This window comes from Stenella coeruleoalba, assembly GCF_951394435.1.
Source record: "Stenella coeruleoalba genome assembly, chromosome: 9".
In the NCBI taxonomy this organism is placed as follows: domain Eukaryota; kingdom Metazoa; phylum Chordata; class Mammalia; order Artiodactyla; family Delphinidae; genus Stenella; species Stenella coeruleoalba.
In genome coordinates this window covers 16,422,977-16,444,394 of record NC_137155.1, presented here as the reverse complement: position 1 = coordinate 16,444,394, position 21,418 = coordinate 16,422,977, and the positions used below count along the sequence as shown (strand labels likewise).

At 44.0% G+C, this 21,418-nt stretch overlaps 1 protein-coding gene and 1 long non-coding RNA gene across 6 annotated transcripts in view; one reads left to right on the top strand and one right to left on the bottom strand.

Moving 5' to 3' along the window:
• LOC307191291 overlaps nucleotides 1–21,418 on the bottom strand; it is a 220,558-nt gene that overhangs the window by 175,951 nt on the left and 23,189 nt on the right. For both annotated transcript variants that reach the window (XR_013829681.1, XR_013829682.1), the window contains exon 2: nucleotides 18,910–19,011. This is a non-coding gene — a long non-coding RNA (uncharacterized lncRNA). The remainder of the gene's footprint in view (nucleotides 1–18,909; nucleotides 19,012–21,418) is intronic.
• Nucleotides 11,795–21,418, top strand: part of PIK3CG (phosphatidylinositol-4,5-bisphosphate 3-kinase catalytic subunit gamma) — a 36,449-nt gene continuing 26,825 nt past the window's right edge. For 2 of the 4 annotated variants that reach the window (XM_079931248.1, XM_079931245.1), the window contains exons 1-5: nucleotides 11,795–11,938; nucleotides 14,100–16,106; nucleotides 19,171–19,236; nucleotides 19,349–19,574; nucleotides 21,068–21,171. In XM_079931248.1, coding sequence (XP_079787374.1) covers nucleotides 11,894–11,938; nucleotides 14,100–16,106; nucleotides 19,171–19,236; nucleotides 19,349–19,574; nucleotides 21,068–21,171 — 2,448 coding nt within the window. In that variant the 5' untranslated portion in view covers nucleotides 11,795–11,893. Of the gene's footprint in view, nucleotides 12,015–12,324; nucleotides 12,381–14,099; nucleotides 16,107–19,170; nucleotides 19,237–19,348; nucleotides 19,575–21,067; nucleotides 21,172–21,418 lie in introns of those variants that run through there. The other 2 variants (XM_079931246.1, XM_079931247.1) reach the window with 2 other exon arrangements.

Below are 21,418 nucleotides of genomic sequence, written 5' to 3'. Positions count from 1 at the left end.
AGAAGGAAATAAACCCCCGGTAATTAAGAAAACAGGAGAAGTCACTTAAACTTTATACATTTTTAAGTAAAAATAATTTTGGTAAGTACTAATTTTTGAACTTTTACTGATGTATAACACACATACAGAGAAGTGGCCAGCTTGGGGACAGTTCACAAATTGGTCACACCATGCATCCAGCACCTCATCAAGAAACAGACCATTATCAGCAGCACAGAAGCCCCTCCCCCTCGAGTCAGTAAATACTATTTTAAAAGAAAAGGAAGGAAGGAAGGAGAGAGGGGAGGGGTGGCCAGGCATCCACTTTAAAAGAAAAGGAGAAATGCTGCGGCGGGCAGGCGGGGAGCCTAGGGGACGCTGGCGGGGGGGGCTCACGGCCTCACTGAGATACACCCATCAGGGCTTCTCCCAATCTGCTGAAAACTGTCGTGGCATTAAACATACCCACAACATGGGTAACTGCAGCAAAAGCTGGCTGAGCTTTGGAAGGAAGAGGATTCCTCCCAGGTACAGAGCAACGGAACGCGTGCCACCGTGTCCCTAGCCAGGAAGAAGCTGGCTCGGGACCCACGCCCCCAAACCCTTCCCACCCCCAGTCCGTGCCCCTGCACCCTTTCTCGAAACCTGGAGAGGCAGGGCACCCTCTGTGCTTCCTTCCAGCGGGATGTGACCCCTGCCAGACTCTATGCCAGGATCCAGGGCTTTGGAAGGAACAACATCCTGTATAATGGCCAGAGAAGCAGCTTCTGTTGATAGTTGGTCACCTCTGGAGCCTCAGGACCAGGGCTTTGAGAGCAGGCTCCATCCAAGCCGGTCTACTAAGTCTTCCCCTCTCCTAGGACTCTGTGCTCTGCCCTTGAACAGGAAAAATCCCAGGAATGAAGGAACCGTCCCTGGCTTAGAAACTTCACTCCCTGTTTATTGCAAACAGCTTTGTCTCTGTCAGGATCATGGGACGTGTCTAAGAGGTAGATAGAGAAGAGGTAGGTGATTGGACAGGTGTGTAGGCAGACAGATTAAAATTATAGACAGTCTGCTGGTAATTCAGAAGGCAGAGTCCCAGGGATGGGTCTGGGTATCCATTATATGGGAGGATTTCTTGCTCACAAGGATGTGGTACAGGCAGTTTTCAGTCTTATATTTCTGTCACAATTAATAAGGGAACAACAAAGAGAACTAATAAACTGGATCAGGCAAAGGGGCTATAAAGGGAATATTTCTCAAGCATTGTATTGAACAGTTCCTTATAATTAACATTAGTCAAACTGGGGTCCTTCCCAAGTTCCATACTCTACACACCATTATCCTCGCAAGTTTTCTGTGCTGAGGTTTTGAGAGCAGGTAGATTACAGGGCTTTGGGTTAGGAGTTTCCATGGGAGGGAGGGGATGCCTGGGTTTCTGCTGATCTGGGAGGCTTCAGGGGTATCATCCAATATCCCTGTTTCTTCCTGTAAATTCAAGGGAATCCACTGACTTTCCAAGAAGAGATATTCTGTGCAGATTATCTAATCCACAAATAGTTACTGAGGCCATCACTTTGCATGTGCCAAGCACTATGTTAGGCCTGGGGAATTCCGTGGTGAACAGAGCGCTCACAGCCCCCAAGAACTCACAACCTCGTGGAGGAGGCAGCCCGGTAAACAGCTGTCACCCCGGAGAAGCGCTATGACAATGACCTCTTAGCAGCTGTGGGACCTGGGGCAAGCCACTGAACTCCCCTGTGCCTTACTTTCAACATCTGCCCGTGGGCGTCATAGTAACGCCCTTTTCCTTGGAATGTTGTGAGAATTAAATGAATTAATATTAAAGTGCTTAGAATAATATAAGACACGTGGAAAGAGCTACGGAAGAGTTTGTTCTTGGTAGTGTTGATGTTACTGTTACTTCTGTGGTGATCACAAATGGAGGAAAGCTTTCCTAACCCTAATCTAGAAAGCCCTCCCAGGGGAGGTTATGCAAACTGCATACAGTGGTCTGTCGGTATCCTCAGGGCACTGGTTCCAGGACCCCAGCAGATACCGCACTCCAGGGATGCTCAAGTCCCTTAGAGAAAATGGCGTAGAACAGTCGATAGACTCTAAGGGATGGATCATAAAGGGTCTGATGCATCACGCCAAGGAATGTGGGCTTCTAAAAATCAATTTACAGAAAAATCTTTTCTGGAAATTTGTCAAGCGCTTACTAAACTTTATCAGCCAAGTTGAGCTGAACAAGGAAACTGAGAAAAGTGCCCTCAGTGGTCGATTTCTGATAATAAGAATGGAATGTCCCCACAAGCACCGGGATCTGACTGTAGATCCCTGGGGTTGCACTGACTGTGACTGATTTCCTGTGGCTTCTTTTCTCTAAACTTTTACTATGATTTTTAATCACAGTCTCAATTTCAGTGCTTGTGATTGGTCTGTTCCTATTTTCTCTTTCTTCCTGGTTCAGTCTCAGAAGGTTGTGCTTTTCTAAGAATTTGTCCATTTCTTCCAGGTTGTCCATTTTATTGGCATATAGTTGCTTGTAGTAATCTCTCAGGATCCTTTGTATTTCTGCAGTGTCAGTTGTTACTTCTCCTTTTTCATTTCTAATTCTGTTGATTTGTCTTCCCCCTTTTTTTCTTGATGAGCCTGGCTAACGGTTTATCAGTTTTGTTTATCTTCTCAAAGAATCATCTTTTAGTTTTATTGATCTTTGCTATCATTTCCTTCATTTCAAACATCTGAGGCTGAACTAAAAAATATGAAAAGATGGATTCCAATCCTTTGTCAAGCTGCGAGATACCCACATGTCTGAGTCAGATAGCTACTCTACCCAGGAACAATAACCAATAACAGCTTCCCAACAAGTGTGCCTCAAAGGCAACCCAGGCCCTTGGAGATACAGGCATTGTCTCATGCTTTGAGAAACCTCTTCACTTTATCCCAGTGTCACAGTCAGTTCTGGCTGCTATAACAAAGTCCCATAGACTGAGTGGCTATAAACAACAAATTTATTTCTCACAGCTGAGATAGTCCTCCATCTCAGTCCCTAAGAATCTGAGATGAGGGCACCAAAATGGCTGGGTTCTAGTGAGGGTCCTCTTCTGGGTTGCAGACTGCTATATTCTCCTTGTGTCCTCACAGGGCAGAAACACAGCAAGAGAGCTCTTTGGGGACCCTTTTATAAGGGCACAACCCTCATGACCTAATCACCTCCCAAAGGCCCCCCCCTCCTAATAGCACCACATTGCGGGGTTAGGATTTCAGCATACAAATTGGGAGTTGGGGGGACACAAACATTTAATCCACTGCACCCAGTGTACCACACAAATGTTGTTACTATTTACATGTGCCAAGACATGAAATAAGTTTGAGAACACAGGCCTGCCTTCCTATGTCTTTCCCATATCTCCCAATGCTGTCTTTCAAAAACCCTCCAGTTCAGGGAACTGATCAGTTCACTGTCCCTCAAATACTTTTTGGCTTGAAGACTTTCCCCGCTGATTCCTCTTGCCTTAAATCCTGGACCTCCCCTTGCATATTTAAAATGCTTGAAATCCCACCCCAAGTGACCTCCTCCAGTAAACTATTGTATTATGTAAGGACCGTTACATAATACACTTTCAAAACCACTCGGCCTATACATACTATCACATTGTACATTATTGTTTTCATCTGCATATCTTGTCTCTCTAACTAGACCACAAATACTTTCTCTGAAGGCTGTCACAAAGCAGACTTCCTCATAGCAAATAATTCATTCTTCATCTGTTTCTAGACTGTTGTCACCTCTTACTCTGTTCTTATTTTCTAATCTGTTTGATCTCATTGTTCCCATGATGGTTGGATGTGATAAAGATGGTCAGGCTATTTGATTGCATTATTTCCAGTCAAAATGTTGTGTATGTCTACTACATGGAAAACATGGTGCTGGATGTATGGAGATTCCCAGAAGAGAAAAAAAGAAGAAAAGAGAAAAACACAGTAATAAAACAAGATAGTGATAAGGCTGAGGGGTTTTCTAACCTGAAAAATCTGGGGATACAAGAGGCCCCAACTAGTAAAGAATTCTTCTGCATGGAGGAAACATCCACATACAGGAATGAGAATCTGGCCATTATTTCTCCCCTGAAACATTTACTACATATAGTCAAATTTTAGTGGCTATATTAGGATTTGGGGAAGAGCAGGGTACTTAATCTCAAACCACCAAAAAAGCATGAAGTATCTGCAAGCTTAGTCATAGAACGGACAATCTTTGCATAATTGGACTTAGCTAACTAGTTCCTACAGAGGCAAGGAGACCCAAGAGCTGGAGTCTAGCATTTCTGAAATAATTAGTGTGTGTGTGTATGTGGTGTCTGGTTGGGACTTGGCCTCCTGGGTGTGACAGAGCCAGGGCAGGGAAGGAATCTGTTGAATGATCTGTGGAACAGAGCTGGACAAGCTCATGGTCCTGTGGTCAGCCCTACCAGCCCCAAACTCCCACCCAGCCCACCTATCCCTCCCATTCTGGGTGAAGTACAGCTTGGCAAACTTCTAAGGTGTGGCTCCCTAGTCCCTTCCTTGAATCAACCAAGAATGCCAACTTCAAGGCTTCTAAAGCCGCCAGTTTCCTGAGCGTGTATTCCTATATACTTTGGGAAACTGGTAAGATCGCTCTAAATATTTGGGAGGGAGGCAGCCTTTGAGTTAAATAGTTTGCGTGCTGATGTCAACTATTACAGCACTGTTTGTAGAAGGCTAAAATCCAAGAGGACTACTGTGAAAGGAAATAGATCAGATGAGACAATCATTTATCTTGATGTCAGAATAACTGAGAGGAACTCTTAATTATCCATCTCCAAGAAACCAGTGAGGCCAAGGCCATTCTCCCTGTTGTCCTGGGCCTCAGCTGGAGTTCATAAGAGCCTAGGTTGGAGGATGAACTCTAGTATAGGAAATCCTGGGATGAAGGAGAGGGGATACTGGTTCAGGATCCAGAAGGAAGAGAGGTCACCTGGGAGATACAGAGTTGCTGTAAAAGTGATGGAGGATGGCTTTTCTATGGATTCTCTACTCGCCTGGGAATCAGGATCCCATCTCCCAGTGACCCTCTGGCTGACAGTGGGGCAGTGCTCAGCCCCCAATCCCCGGGACACCAAGAAACCTCCTTCTATTTTGTCTGCAGTCAATCATTGCTCTCAGTAAGTCTCCACCCCTGGCAGACACACAAACACATGCACACTGTACTTTCAGTCTGAGCCAGTGATATTTTGGAGACCAAATGCTTTGAAAAAATAGAGAACTGTCTCACCAGCCTAAGGAAGTGAACTTCCAGACTTTGTATTTGAAAACGTTCAGCTTCATAACTCAATCCCCCGGATCACTAGGTTTCTCTTCCCTTACCCCTCTGTTACAGGGAAGAATAAGGAGTCACGTGCACTCCCATGAGGGAAAATTAATTGATGGGCTTTGCAGGACTAATGGGTTTAATTTGGCTCTTTAAAAATATTCCCACACCCTCCCCATAAGGATAACAGCTGATCTTTCAGCAAAAACTCTGCAAGCCAGAAGGGAGTGGCATGACATATTTAAACTGATGAAAGGAAAAAACCTACAACCAAGGTCACTGTACCCAGCAAGGATCTCATTCAGATTCAACGGAGAAATTAAAATCTTTACAGAGAAGCAAAAGTGAAGAGAATTCAGCACCACCAAACCAGTTTTACAACAAATGCTAAAGGAACTTCTCTAGGCAGGAAACAAGAGAAGGAAAAGACCTACAAAAACAAACCTCAAACAATAAAGAGAATGGTAATAGGAACGATATATCAATAACTACCTTAAATGTAAATGGATTAAATGCTCCAACCAAAAGACATAGACTGGCTCAATGGATACAAACCAAGACCCATATATATTCTGTCTACAAGAGACCCACTTCAGACGTAGGGACACATACAGACTGAAAGTGAGGGGATGGAAAAAGATAGTCCATGAAAATGGAAATCAAAAGAAAGCTGGAGTAGCAATTCTCATATCAGACAAAATAGACTTTAAAACAAAGATTGTTACAAGAGACAAAGAAGGACACTACATAATGATCAAGGGATCAATCCAAGAAGAAGATATAACAATGGTAAATATATATGCACCCAACATACGAGCACCTCAATATATAAGGCAAATGCTAACAGCCATAAAAGGGCAAATCGACAGTAACACAATAATAGTAAGGGACTTTAACACCCCACTTTCGCCAATGGACAGATCACACAAAATGAAAATAAATAAGGAAACACAAGCTTTAAATGACAAATTAAACAAGATGGACTTAACTGATATTTATAGGACATTCCACCCAAAAACAACAGAATACACTTTCTTCTCAAGTGCTCAAGGAACATTCTCCAGAGTAGATCATATCTTGGGTCACAAATCAAGCCTCAGTAAATTTAAGAAAACTAAAGTCATATCAAGTATCTTTTCCAACTACAACTCTATGAGACTAGATATCAATTACAGGAAAAAAAAACTGTAAAAAATACAAACACATGGAGGCTAAACAATACACTACTTAATAACCAAGAGATCGCTGAAGAAATCAAAGAGGAAATAAAAAAATACCTAGAAACAAATGACAAAGAAAACACAATGACCCAAAACCTATGGGATGCAGCAAACACAGTTCTAAGAGGGAAGTTTATAGCAATACAATCCTACCTCAAGAAACAAGAAAACTCTCAAACAACCTAACCTTACCCCTAAAGCAATTAGAGAAAGAACAAAAAAAAAAGACCCCAATGTTAGCAGAAGGAAAGAAATCATAAAGATGAGATCAGAAATAAATGAAAACAAAATGAAGGAAACAAGAGCAAAGATCAATAAAAATAAAAGCTGGTTCTCTGAGAAGATAAACAAAATTGATTTTCTTGACTCATCAAGGAAAAAAGGGAGAAGACTCAAATCACCAGAATTAGAAATGAAAAAGGAGAAGTAACAACGGACACTGCAGAAATACAAGGCATCATGAGAGATTACTACAAGCAACTATATGTCAATAAAATGGACAACCTGGAAGAAATGGACAAATTCTTAGAAAAGCACAACCTTCTGAGACTGAACCAGGAAGAAAGAGAAAATAGGAACAGACCAATCACAAGCACTGACGTCAAGACTGTGATTAAAAATCTTCCAACAAACAAAAGCCAAGGACTAGATGGCTTCACAGGTGAATTCTATCAAACATTTAGAGAAGAGCTAACACCTATCCTTCTCAAACTCTTCCAAAATACAGCAGAAGGAGGAACACTCCCAAACTTATTCTAAGAGGCCACCATCACCCTGATACCAAAACCAGACAAAGATGTCACAAAGAAAGAGAACTACAGGCCAATATCACTGATGAACATAGATGCAAAAATCCTCAACAAAACAGTAGCAAACAGAATCTAAGAGCACATTAAAAGGATCATACACCATGATCAAGTGGGGTTTATCCCAGGAATGCAAGGATTCTTCAATACACGCAAATCAATCAATGTGATAAACCATATTAACAAACTGAAGGAGAAAAACCATATGATCATCTCAATAGATGCAGAGAAAGCTTTTGACAAAATTCAACACCCATTTATGATAAAAACCCTCCAGAAAGTAGGCATAGAGGGAACTTTTCTCAACATAATAAAGGCCATATATGACAAACCTACAGCCAACATCGTTCTCAATGGTGAAAAACTGAAACCATTTCCTCTAAGATCAGGAACAAGACAAGGTTCTCCACTCTCAGACCTATTATTCAACATAGTTTTGGAAGTTTTAGTCACCACAATCAGAGAAGAAAAGGAAATAAAAGGAATACAAATCGGAAAAGAAGAAGTAAAACTGTCACTGTTTGCAGATGACATGATACTATACACAGAGAAGCCTAAAGAGGCTACCAGAAAACTACTAGGACTAATCAATGAATTTGGTAAAGTAGCAGGATACAAAACTAATGCACAGAAATCTCTTGCATTCCTAAACACTAACGATGAAAAATCTGAAAGAGAAGTTAAGGAAACACTCCCATTTACCACTGCAACTAAACGAATAAAATACCTAGGAATAAACCTACCTAAGGAGACAAACGATCTGTATGCAGAAAACTGTAAGACACTTATGAAAGAAATTAAAGATGATACAAATAGATGGAGAGATATACCATGTTCTTGGATTGGAAGAATCAACATTATGAAAATGACTACACCACCTAAAGCAATCTACAGATTCAATGCAATCCCTATCAAACTACCAATGGCATTTTTCACAGAACTAGAACAAAAAATTTCACAATTTTTATAGAAACACAAAAGACCCCAAATAGCCAAAGCAATCTTGAGAAAGAAAAACGGAGCTGGAGGAATCAGGCTCCCTGACTTCAGACTATACTACAAAGCTACAGTAATCAAGACAGTATGGTACTGGCACAAAAACAGAAATACAGAACAAGATAGAAAGCCAAGAGATAAACCCATGCACATTCGGTCACCTTTTTTTTTTTTTTTTTTTTTTTTTTAACTAAACAAAACATTTTTATCTGGTCCATTGGAGCCTGAGTCTGGAAACACCCATGGAGAATCATCCTACAGGGATGGTACTGACAATTGATAAAATAGCCTCTGTGTCAGAAGAGCTGCCGTATGTACAGGGTTAAAAATATCCACAGCTCAGAGTAGAAGGAGGAATATAAAGGAGGCCCAAAGGGGAGTCTAGTGCTCTTGGGTGCTTCTCCAGGTGTAAACCAACCCCCCCACAAGCCCCATGGGAAGCCAGAGGCCATAGATTTGGCCACCTGCTGCCTAGGGGCTGCAGGGCAGTGAGGCCAGGTGGCCCAGGAAGCCAGCCTCAGTCATCCTGGGGCAGACACAGAACTCAGGGCTGAGCAGCCACAGGGAGGACGCTGGGCTTCTGAGGTGGGGCGGGGCTGGGAGGGGCTACACCCTGCATGTGCCTGGACAGGGCTGGCCAAGGAGTTCTCCTGGACTCTGTTCCTCCCAGCAGAGGTCAGGTGATGCTGAGGACAAACCCCCTCACCAAGCACAGGGCTGGGCCCAGGCTCAGGTCCACCTGACCCGCTGCCACAACCCCAGCCTGGGGCATGGCTTCCATCCTGGCTGGCGCTCCAGGAATAGCAGAGTGTCCCTCCCCACCCCTGCTTGAGCCCATGGTCACCAGGCACCTGCCTCCTGGGACACTGCGGGGACTCCAGGAACCCCTGCTTGCCTCATGAGGGCTTGGGGGGAGATGGGACCTAGGGGCAAACTGGGGAGAAAAGGCTCCTGACCTCGTGCCCCACAAAGGGGGTGGTCCCTGTTCTCACCTGGAGTTCTGGCCTCTGACCTTCCCAAGAGGGTGGTCCTTGCTCTCAACCTGGGGTCCTGGCCTCTGACCCCCCAAAAAAGGGATTGTCCCTGTTCTCACCTGGGGTCCTGGTCTGACCCCACAAGGTGCGGGGGTGGTCCCTGCTCACCTCAGGGTCCTGGCCTCTGACCCCCCAGATTTGGTTTTGTGAATGGAGCTCTTGGCTGCCTCACCCGGGCAGGAGGCCCCAGGCCATGGGAAGGGGCAGTCTTACCTTGGCCCTGGCAGTCTGAGCCAGACCTCAAGGTGGGCTGGTCAGAGGAGCTGGCACACAGCTCCCTCGAGCTAGAGGCCGCTTCGAGGTATTCTGCTTGGTGGCTGTGAGGCCCTGGGTAGGAGGGAGGGGCAGGAAGGAAGGCCCAGGAGAAGCTGCGCCATGCCGCTGGCGCTCCCGGGGTGGGGATCCTGAGATTCCGGTTCAAGCATCCTGTGTTGGGGTTTCCCTCATAAAGTGTGTATGGGGGCAGGCAGGGTGGTCACAGCGGCCAGGGCCCATGCAGGCCAGCGACCTTGGGCGTGAATGGGGGGCTGTGGCTGCCCTCGGAGGCCGTCCAGTCACTGAGGGAGGCCTGGGCCGCCTTGCAGTGCACCAGGCGGTGGGTGATGGAGAAGCCGGCACACTGTCCTGGGTGCACAGGCTGCCACGCGTGGACACCACGTTGAAGCTGTCTGAGCAGTAGCATTGCACGTGCAGGTAAGACTTGGGGTGCTGGTTCTCCACCACCATGATGAGCCCCACCGAGCCGTGCGTCAGGTCACCTTATCTTTGATAAAGGAGGCAAGAATATACAATGGAGAAAAGACAGCCTCTTCAATAAGTGGTGCTGGGAAAACTGGACAGCTACATGTAAAAGAATGAAATTAGAACACTCCCTAACACTATACATAAAAATAAACTCAAAATGGATTAGAGACCTAAATGTAAGAACAGACACTATAAAACTCTTAGAGGAAAACACAGGCAGAACACTCTATGACATATATCACAGCAGGATCCTTTTTGACCCACCTCCTACAGAAATGGAAATAAAAACAAACAAATGGGACCTAATGAAATGTAAAGCTTTTGCACAGCAAAGGAAACCATAAAGAAGACATAAAGACAACCCTCAGAATGGGAGAAAACCGTTGCAGACGAAGCAACTGACAAAGGATTCATCTCCAAAATATACAAGCAGCTCGTGCAGCTCAATATCAAACAAACAAACCAACCAACCAATACAAGTTTGGGCAGAAGACCTAAATAGACATTTCTCCAAAGAAGATATACAGATTGCCAACAAACACATGAAAGAATGCTCAACATCACTAATCATTAGAGAAATGCAAAGCAAAACTACAAAGAGGTATCACCTCACACCAGTCAGAATGGCCATCATTAAAAAATCTAGAAACAATAAATGCTGGAGAGGGTGTGGGGAAAAGGGAACCCTCTTGCACTGTTGGTGGGAATGTAAATTGATACAGCCACTATGGAGAACAGTATGGAGGTTCCTTAAAAGACTAAAAATAAGACCCAGCAATCCCACTACTGGGCATATATCCTGAGAAAACCATAATTCAAAAAGAGTCATGTGCCACAGTGTTCATTGCAGCACTATTTACAATAGCCAGGACATGGAAGCAACCTAAGTGTCCATCGACAGACGAATGGATAAAGAATATGTGGCACATATATACAATGGAATATTACTCAGCCATAAAAAGAAACGAAACTGAGTTATTTGTGGTGAGGTGGATGGACCTAGAGTCTGTCATACAGAGTGAAGTAAGTCAGAAAGAGAAAAAGAAATACCGTACGCTAACACATATATGGAATGTAAAAAAAAAAAAAAAGGTTTTGATGAACCTGGGGCAGGACAGGAATAAAGATGCAGACATAGAGAATGGACTTGAGGTCACGGTATGGGGAAGGGTAAGCTGGGATGAAGTGAGAGAGTGTCATGGACATATGTACACTACCAAATGTAAAATAGATAGCTAGTGGGAAGCAGCTGCATCACACGGGGAATCAGCTCGGTGCTTTGTGAGCACCTAGAGGCGTGGGTTAGGGAGGGTGGGAAGGAGATGCAAGAGGGAGGGGATATGGGGATATACGTATGCATATAGCTGATTGACTTTGTTATACAGCAGAGACTAACACAACATTGTAAAGCAATTATACTCCAATAAAGATGTTTTTAAAAAATAAAAATATAAGTAAAAATCTTCCCACCGGGCTGTTTCTCTAATATTGTGGCTATGAGGCCTTTCCTTCTACTGTGAACCAGCCAGAAAGACATTTTGTGTGTTTGTGTCTCATGAATGTATTTTTGATTTAGCTCTACATCATTTTAATTCATTTCCACTCTCACACTTTTTACAAAATTAGTTCAAAGAGTAAAAAATATATAGTCAACTTAGCTCACGTTCGTGCTGGGCTGTGTGTGCTTCAACAGGAAGTGCATTTCTGACACTTTTTAAATGAGCAATCACACGTATAATCAACTTGGTTAAAACTTCCTTCCTGGTAACTGCAACACTTCCTCTGCATCTGGATATGAAGGGAGACCCAGAAAAGCGGAAGAGTTTAGAAGCACACTGGGTAGGTTTGAATTTGTTTTGTTTTCAGAAATTAAACAAATGATCCTTCAACATCATCACCTCCGCTGCTTTATCAGGTATTGCTTCCTTCTATTTTTTGCCCTTTGTTGGGTCTGACTCGGCATAGTGACACTTCCTTCTCAGCCAGAAGATTTGTATCTGGAACTGTTGTCGTTCATCTGATGATACTGCCACTGAATGTCTGTTTCATTGTCTAGTCCAACCCTTGTGTGTGGATATCCACAAGGTTCCGGCAATAGCTTTGCAGGTGCATCGGTCCTTTTTTGTTTTTGTTTGGGAGGAAGAGGGAGGGCACGGGGGGCTGTGTCAGCAGCCTTCACGTTCTTACAAGTGCACTCTTCGCGATTAGTGTACTGAACAGTGTTTCTAACATCTTCTCGTAAAAGGAGAAAGCTTCACAGCCTCAACCATGAAGGAAAGCAGTGAGTATTGAGTCAGCCAGTTTTCTTCTGCACCTCGTATCTTGTAAGTCTACTTGATGTCATGGAGGCAGAAGTGATTGCTGTGTATTTGCATGTTGCCTAAATTTGGACCTATTTTATTTCAAGTTAGTGCCAATATTCACATAACTTACAGTTCTCTTCTTTGTTATTATGTAAAGTAGCAAAAGAGCAAATAGTGAAGGTCTTAAGCTGTAAGAGACAGTCCTTTGGGACAGTTGATTTCATGTGTTTACTAAGTGTAACTTCATAATATTTTAAGAGAGGGACTACTGACTTTAAAAGTAAGTTTAAGCCGAGTACAGAAGTTTGGATCTAATGAAACCTGCCTTTCTTACCCTTTAATCAAACTCTCCTTTCTGGTATGTGTCAAATGCTCCACTATTTCTTAAGGAAATAAGTATATATGAGTGTCACTAACATTAGTCCTTTAAGAAGTAAATAATATTTTCTGAAACATTAATTTTTGTTTCACTAGTTGATTCTTATTTAGAACATCTTACAAAATGTTAAAGGATACTAAATAGTAAAGTCAAAATACCTTACTCATATCTCAATTTTAAGATGTTTAGCATGTCAATCCTTATTTGGAGAGTTTCTTACTGCAATAAGTCACATTTATACTTAAATGCTTTGTGAAGGTACAGTGGATAAATTGTTGAGAATAAATTGGTGAATTCTCGTTATAGAGATGAAAATATTAGAGCAAAAAGAAGTTAAATAATCGATTGGGGCCCAAAAGCAGGTCCTTCCTTCCATCCTGTGGTTTCTCCAGAGGCAGATGGGATGAACTGGTTACAAAGTTAAAATTATCTGAATGTTCATATTTGGAAAGTACAGCCCTGGGGACTCCCCTAAGATACTGCCCTAACGGAGCAGTGACAGCCACGATGCTTACACATTTCATGATTCACAGTTTTAAATATCTGCAAATGTTCTTGAGCGCAACTTCACCAATTCTGATCTTTCTGAGTTTTATCAATGAAATGACTACCTCTCCTAACAAGAAAGAAAAAAATGAAAAGAAAACAAAAACAGGAAGTTGACTAGGGAGGAGATACCTGATCCAGAAAGTTTGAAAAGGGACTGAGAGGCCAGTTGGGTAAGGTGTCTGGGTCCCCTAGGAGACAAATGAGACTAAACGAAGAGGAAATAAGTCAAAGGCCTCTTTTCAGAGGGGGGTTTTCAGCACCTCACATTGCACCTTATAAACCAGGACATGATCCTTTAACTGGATAATCTGACTCATCCATGCAATTCAGCATGCTTAACAACAATTACCACTGAGAACTACTACAGCAGGTCAGACACAGTGCGAGATCAGTGCTTTACCTCGCTCTTTTAAAATTCAATTTTCAAACGCAATGAAAGCACAGAGAATGATTATTGAATCCCCATCGACCCATGGCCCATACTCAACAAGTATATTACCTCATTTAACTGTCACCTTACTCACCCCTCTGAGGCACTGCTAACCCCATTTGACAGACAGGAAACAGGCTCAGAGATTATTTAAAGGGCTCATCCCCCAGATTCTAAGTGTTGGGGACCAGGATTCCTGGGCCCCGACTCCAAAGCCCCGGTATCCTCGTGCGCACGTCCTTGTCATTCGTCTACACCTTCTCCTTCTGCCAGCTCGCGGGAAACCATAAAGGGCAAGTACCTGCCCTGTGACCGAGCCCTCTGTTTCTCTGCTCCCAGGTCGCAGAGGGCATGGAGCTGGAGAACCATGAACAGCACGTGGTGCTGAGAGAGGACAACCGCCGCAGGCGCCGGAGGATGAAGCCACGCAGCGCGGCGGCCAGCCTGTCCTCCATGGAGCTCATCCCCATTGAGTTTGTGCTGCCCACCAGCCAGCGCAACACCAAGACCCCCGAAACGGCGCTGCTGCACGTGGCTGGCCACGGCAACGTGGAGCAGATGAAGGCCCAGGTGTGGCTGCGCGCGCTGGAGACCAGCGTGGCCGCCGACTTCTACCACCGGCTCAGCCCCGACCACTTCCTCCTGCTCTACCAGAAGAAGGGGCAGTGGTACGAGATCTACGACAAGTACCAGGTGGTGCAGACCCTGGACTGCCTGCGCTACTGGAAGGTGCTGCACCGGAGCCCCGGGCAGATCCACGTGGTGCAGAGGCTCGCGCCCTCGGAGGAGACGCTGGCCTTCCAGCGCCAGCTCACGGCCCTCATTGGCTACGACGTCACCGACGTCAGCAACGTGCACGACGACGAGCTGGAGTTCACACGCCGCCGCCTGGTGAGCCCGCGCATGGCCGAGGTGGCCGGCCGCGACACCAAGCTCTACGCCATGCACCCCTGGGTGACGTCCAAGCCCCTCCCCGAGTACCTGCTGAAGAAGATCACCAACAACTACATCTTCATTGTCATTCATCGCAGCACCACCAGCCAGACCATCAAGGTCTCAGCCGATGACACCCCGGGCACCATCCTCCAGAGCTTCTTTACCAAGATGGCCAAGAAGAAGTCCCTGATGGATATCCCTGAAAGCCAGAACGAACAGGACTTTGTGCTGCGCGTCTGTGGCCGGGATGAGTACCTGGTGGGTGAGACGCCCATCAGAAACTTCCAGTGGGTGAGGCAGTGCCTCAAGAACGGGGAAGAGATTCACCTGGTGCTTGACACTCCGCCGGACCCAGCCCTGGATGAGGTGAGGAAGGAAGAGTGGCCGCTGGTGGACGACTGCATGGGAGTCACCGGCTACCACGAGCAGCTGACCATCCACGGGAAGGACCACGAGAGCGTGTTCACCGTGTCCCTGTGGGACTGTGACCGCAAGTTCAGGGTAAAAATCAGAGGCATTGATATCCCTGTCCTGCCCCGGAACGCGGACCTCACGGTTTTTGTGGAGGCAAACATCCAGTATGGGCAGCAAGTCCTTTGCCAAAGGAGAACCAGCCCCAAACCCTTCACGGAGGAGGTGCTGTGGAATGTGTGGCTTGAGTTCAGTATCAAGATCAAAGACTTACCCAAAGGGGCTCTGCTGAACCTCCAGATCTACTGCGGCAAAGCCCCAGCTCTGTCTGGTAAGGCCTCTGCGGAGACTCCCAGTCCCGAGTCCAGAGGCAAAGCTCAGCTTCTGTATTACGTGAACCTGCTGCTCATAGACCACCGGTTCCTCCTGCGCCACGGGGAGTACGTGCTCCACATGTGGCAGCTATCCGGGAAGGCGGAAGACCATGGCAGCATCAATGCTGACAAGCTCACGTCTGCCACCAACCCGGACAAGGAGAACTCAATGTCCATCTCCATTCTTCTGGACAATTACTGTCACCCCATAGCCTTGCCTAAGCATCGGCCCACCCCTGACCCGGAAGGGGACCGGGTTCGAGCAGAAATGCCCAATCAGCTTCGGAAGCAACTAGAGGCGATCATAGCCACTGATCCCCTTAACCCTCTCACAGCCGAAGACAAAGAGTTGCTCTGGCATTTCAGATATGAAAGTCTGAAGGATCCCAAAGCGTATCCTAAGCTCTTTAGCTCAGTGAAATGGGGACAGCAAGAAATTGTGGCCAAAACGTATCAACTGTTAGCCAGAAGGGAGGTCTGGGATCAAAGTGCTTTGGATGTTGGATTAACAATGCAACTCCTGGACTGCAACTTTTCGGATGAAAACGTAAGAGCCATTGCAGTTCAGAAACTGGAGAGCTTGGAAGACGATGACGTGCTACATTACCTGCTGCAGCTGGTCCAGGTAGGGGGATGCACTCATCTCAAGGGGTTTATCTGCATATGCACAGGTGCCCCATTCAGCTGTCTTCCAATGCCCCTCGTCTAGAGAGTCACGACCAGTCAAAGGAGATCTAATGAAACTACCTCAAAAAGTAGTAAACTGTTCCACTTACTTTTTTACTGTCTTTGAGGGCTTGTTGACAAGCATTTTGATGACATTAATATTTCTGCTTTTTAGGAGAACCGTTCCTGTGGGAATACTTTGTTCTCATTTACTGTATCAATGATAGACTTGACTTATCGAATGCTCCCTTGTGCCAAGGCTGCAGGTGACCTACATGCTTTTCGTGTATTATCACATTTAACTCTCCCAACAACGATGATAGAGGTCAAGTTAATATTTGCATTTTATATATCAGGAAACTGAGGCACAGAGAGGCTAAGTAATGTGCCCAAGGTCACGTACTTTGAAAGTTAAATTCAAACCCAGGAGGTCTGACTCCTGGCCCTGCTCTTTTCACTGCGTCCCAATATCTGGCATCAACCCAGCAGTGTCAGGATAGTGTGTCCTAGAGGAAAAACGTCATACTCTCTGATTGTCTTTATCACAATTCATAGAGTAACATCTCATATCTGCATGGGACCTTGAAAGCCGCTCTCTTTAGATAGGTCTGGTACTGTGTGTCCACTGCTCTCCACATGCCTTTCCTTGGGGTCCAGAGAGACTAAATCATTTGCTAAACCCTCGACTAAATTATCAAGGGTTTCCTTAGGACGTTAAAGAAAGGAGGAAGAGTTCTCTTGCTCACGATAGCCATTCTCAAATCATATTGTGCTGCTTGACAGGAGGAAGGAAAGGACTTGGAAGGGAATTCAATTTTAGAGAGCAGAAGTGTTCATTCATGAATTCAACAGCACAGACTGAATGCTTCCTCGGTTCTGGTTGCTGGATATAGAGCAGTGATCAAAACAGGGCTGGACTCTGCCCTAGTGTAGCTTGTGGTGCATGAAGACCGACACCAAATGAGTACACATACAGGCAGATATTGAGTAACACGTTGTGACAGACACTTTGGGGAAAAGCTACAGAGTCAGGGGTGCTGGGGACACTTGATTGAGACTGAGGAAGCCAGGGACAGTTCTGAGTAGGTGATGTTTGATCTGAGATGGTTAGGATTAGCCAGGCTGACTGGTGGACACCAAACTGTCTAATCATTATCTGTATTTATAGGAAGTTTCTGAAGTTTTCTGATGCGAATTTTGGATACTCTCAACTTTGAATCTTCACCTTCCCCTTAGGCAGATACTTGAAACGTTATATTTGGCCTTTGCTTTCATCTATCAAATAGAACCGATATTTTTATCTTCCATGAGTTCAGAGGCTGGCATAAACGCTACTGAAAATTTTAGAAAAATCAAAGTCTCCTCAGTTTTCTAGCTCTCCATGACAAAAAGAACATGAAACAAATTTGCACGAGATCTGTTCCAAGTCCCAAGGCGATCATGAATTATTTTCCACTGTCATTTTCACAAGTAAACTTTGCAGAGTTGGAAAATGAATAGTGTTCTTCTTGGAAATGTTTAAATGAAAGAGGTCAATAAGTAATATTAACATTGAATCTGTGGTCCTAAATTTGAAGAAGTAGTCATTTGTAAAACTATTTGAGACACTGCAGATATGGCCAAATGACTCATTCATTCCTAATTAAAATGGTCTCCTGGTTGAGATCTTCATCATCTTTACAGAAGTGAAACACAAAGAATGTCAGAAAGGCTCACGTTTGGGTTAGAAACTTAACATTTCTGAAGTGACTACTGGTGGCTAACTAGCCACAGGCTCAGAATGAAGAGCTTAGCTGCAGCTACCGTGGCACCAATGAGAGCACACCTCACCTTTGAAAGCATGGGGATAACTGAAATATTATCCAGTTAGGATTGTTCTGATCATTTCCAAACTGAAAAACCAGAGTAAGGATTGGAAATCATACCCAAACGCCCCCAGGCCCTAAAACATAAAGTGGAATGGGAATATCTCTTATTTCTTAGGAAAACAGGATAGACCGTATCTATTTATAAAGGAGATACTCTGAGATATTTAATTTTAAACCTCTCTTTATGCTTATACATGACATCTACCCTATAATTTTACATGTGCATGTCTAATAATCAATTTTTGTGAGTCTTACTGCTTTTAAAATGATGAACTATTGCAGACTTGCAGAAAAGTAGAGACCGGTGTAACAAATACCCATGCACCCACCAGGATTTAATTCTTTTTTATTTTTAATTGGCTAGGCTGCAGCGGGCGGGGGTGGGGGTGGGGGGCGAGCTGGGGACAGCCACCCACCTGGGCCCTGTTCTCGGTCCAGCCCCTATTTTTCACTTGTCATTGGTTCTTTTTCCTCAGTCACAGAGCTGCCACCTATGTGACTATCTCTGTTATTAGCCAAGTGATGTGAAAACTACTACACACTGCTGAACCTGAGGAACCAGATAAAACAAGAGATTTTCAGACCAATAGCCCTGTATGCACTGCGTCATGGCAGGGAGTAATGACCAGTTGCAGTAAGAACCTGGGAGGCAGCACAGTGACTTGCCAGTGAGAGGCCAACCACACAACTTGAGAAGAGAAGCTATAGGATTTTTAGGATCTCCACATCTAACAAACATTTCTCTCCCTGCATGTACAATATCCCCACTGTCTATTTTCTTTCCAACAACCTTTCTTCCCTTCCACCTTTATAGATGTGTTATAGCCATCTCCATCTTTCCCTTCTATCTTTCCAACAAATCAGGTAAGCCTTCATGGGAACAAAAGCCCTCACCTCTTCACCTCTGAAGTCATCAAAAGCACGTGATTGTGAGTCAGGAGTTCTGGCTTCCAATCCTGGTCCTTCCGCAAGTGGTTCACCCTGGCCCAAACTGTCCTTGAAAAGAAAGGATTGAACTTAAGTGACTGCTCAGATTCTCGTCGCCCTATCCATACAAACCCACTAAGGCAGAGCACCAGTTTTTCTCCCTTTCCTGTTTCCCGATTAATCAATGGAGAATGCAATCCCACAAATGCCAATGTGTTCTTCCTTTAGGCTGTGAAATTTGAACCATACCATGACAGTGCCCTTGCCAGATTTCTGCTGAAGCGTGGTTTAAGAGTAAGTACTTCCATTTCGATAAGAGCGTGACGTTTAAAAAGTTACAGAGAATTGGCTGATAGATCTAGAGCGTTAGTCATAATAATGGCAACCTTCTTGGTTTCATCCTCAGAACAAACGAATTGGTCACTTCTTATTTTGGTTCTTGAGAAGTGAGATCGCCCAGTCCAGACACTATCAGCAGAGGTTTGCAGTGATCCTGGAAGCCTATCTGAGGGGCTGCGGCACGGCCATGCTGCACGACTTCACCCAGCAAGTCCAAGTAATTGACATGTTACAAAAGGTCACCATGGATATTAAATCGCTCTCTGCAGAAAAGTATGACGTCAGTTCCCAAGGTACGGTGGCTCTGTTCTCTTGGTTCTCTTTCCAAATGCCTTTGTCTCCAAATGCCATCGTTCCTGTGATCCTTCTTCCTTCTGGAACGCAAGTCGCACCTTCCTCAAGGTAGCCAAGGATACATTTTTTAATATTCTGTCTTCACGGAGTCAGCAAATTTAAAGTTCCCCCTTTACAAGTTAATATTTTTTAAAACTACATATATATTTTAACGATGTACGTATGATAATAGATGTTAAACTCTTTGAAAACTTAAAACAGCATTATGCAGATGTAAGATGTATTTTTTAAGAGCAACTATGCACACACACAAAAAAGATTAGTTATTTCCAAATATCTTTTCTTCCCCATCTTTCAATACATGCGTCTAATTTTCAAGTCCTCAGTCTTTTAAAGTAATGAATTATTGAGAAGTTATTTTAAATTTTTTGTGTATATGTATACATATACATCATATATAGCTATATGTACATATATTTTTTTTATATATGTACTTTCTATAAAAACATATATATCACCTCCTCTGTGTTCCAATGTTGTCGTCTTATCCCTAAGAAATCCTGTCCCTCAGCCCCTGCTTTAGGAAAGTTAATCACTCTTTATCTGTATTCCCATAGGTTTTGGTTGTTACTGCATTAAATTAAACTCATTAACACATCTTTCTGGTCTGTTAAACTGTATGAGCCTTGAAGCTAGGAATTATCTCTTATTCACGTTTGTATATCTCGATCCACCACTATGGCTCATAATGGACACTCACAAACATACTCAGCGAGTATTTTAAACTTCTGAATATTTTGACTTGCCATTTTTGCCTTTGAATCTTTTCCAATAAACCAATAATGGTCTCTTCTAAAAATAATAATGGTAATAATAATCTTGCTTTTATTTTTATTGTAAGAAAGAAAGAGCAACATTTGTACCAGCCTCCAGTCTGTCTGGTACCCAGGCAGTAATTTTATTCTTTTTTAACATCTTTATTGGGAATAGGCAGTAATTTTTAATTTATGTATTTTGCCTTCACAATTTTGAGACTATCATATTGCCTCCACACAACCTAACTTCCTCTTCTGAAAAGAATTTCCCAAACCCTAACCGAATTCCATTTAATATGGTCTTCCGATACCTGTTTCCCAAATCAGATGGCAGTTTAAAGCTTCACACGTTGGAAAGAAAACTACAGTAATTCCTTACCATTATCCATAAAGCATCCTTCTCCCTCTGACTGTCTGGGTATCCCATATATATTCAGATATTTCTGTCCCCTGTTGTAGTGTGTGTACGTGGCTCTGTTGCTCCCAGGAAGCCTGACTTACCCTGCCACCCTCAATGGTTAGTTCCTCAAAGACAGAAACCTACCCCCTCTTCTTCTGTTCCTCACCCTACCAAATATATAGAATGTTGTCAATACCTGCGGCCTCAGGAAATGTTAGAGATGATACTGGTGATTTCTTGAACTCATGTAACTCTTGTGTGCATTTGACAATTACAGTTATTTCCCAACTTAAGCAAAAGCTTGAAATCCTACAGAATTTGAATCTCCCCCAAAGCTTCAGAGTTCCATATGACCCTGGACTGAAAGCAGGAGCCCTGGTGGTAGGTATCGCGTTGATGTCTCTCCCTGGTCTTTATGTCTTGACGATGGCTCTGCCTGCTTTCCTGGGCCTAGTGGATAAAAGCTGACGTTTATAGAGAGACAGGGAAGGTGGAAAGTCCCCAGATGGGCTTCCATCAAGCCCTTCCCTAATTGCTAGATACTAAAAACCTCAACACCAGGCAATCTTCCATCCATTTTGTTTTAAATCAGCTTTCTTGAGAAAACATTTGTATACAATAAAATGTA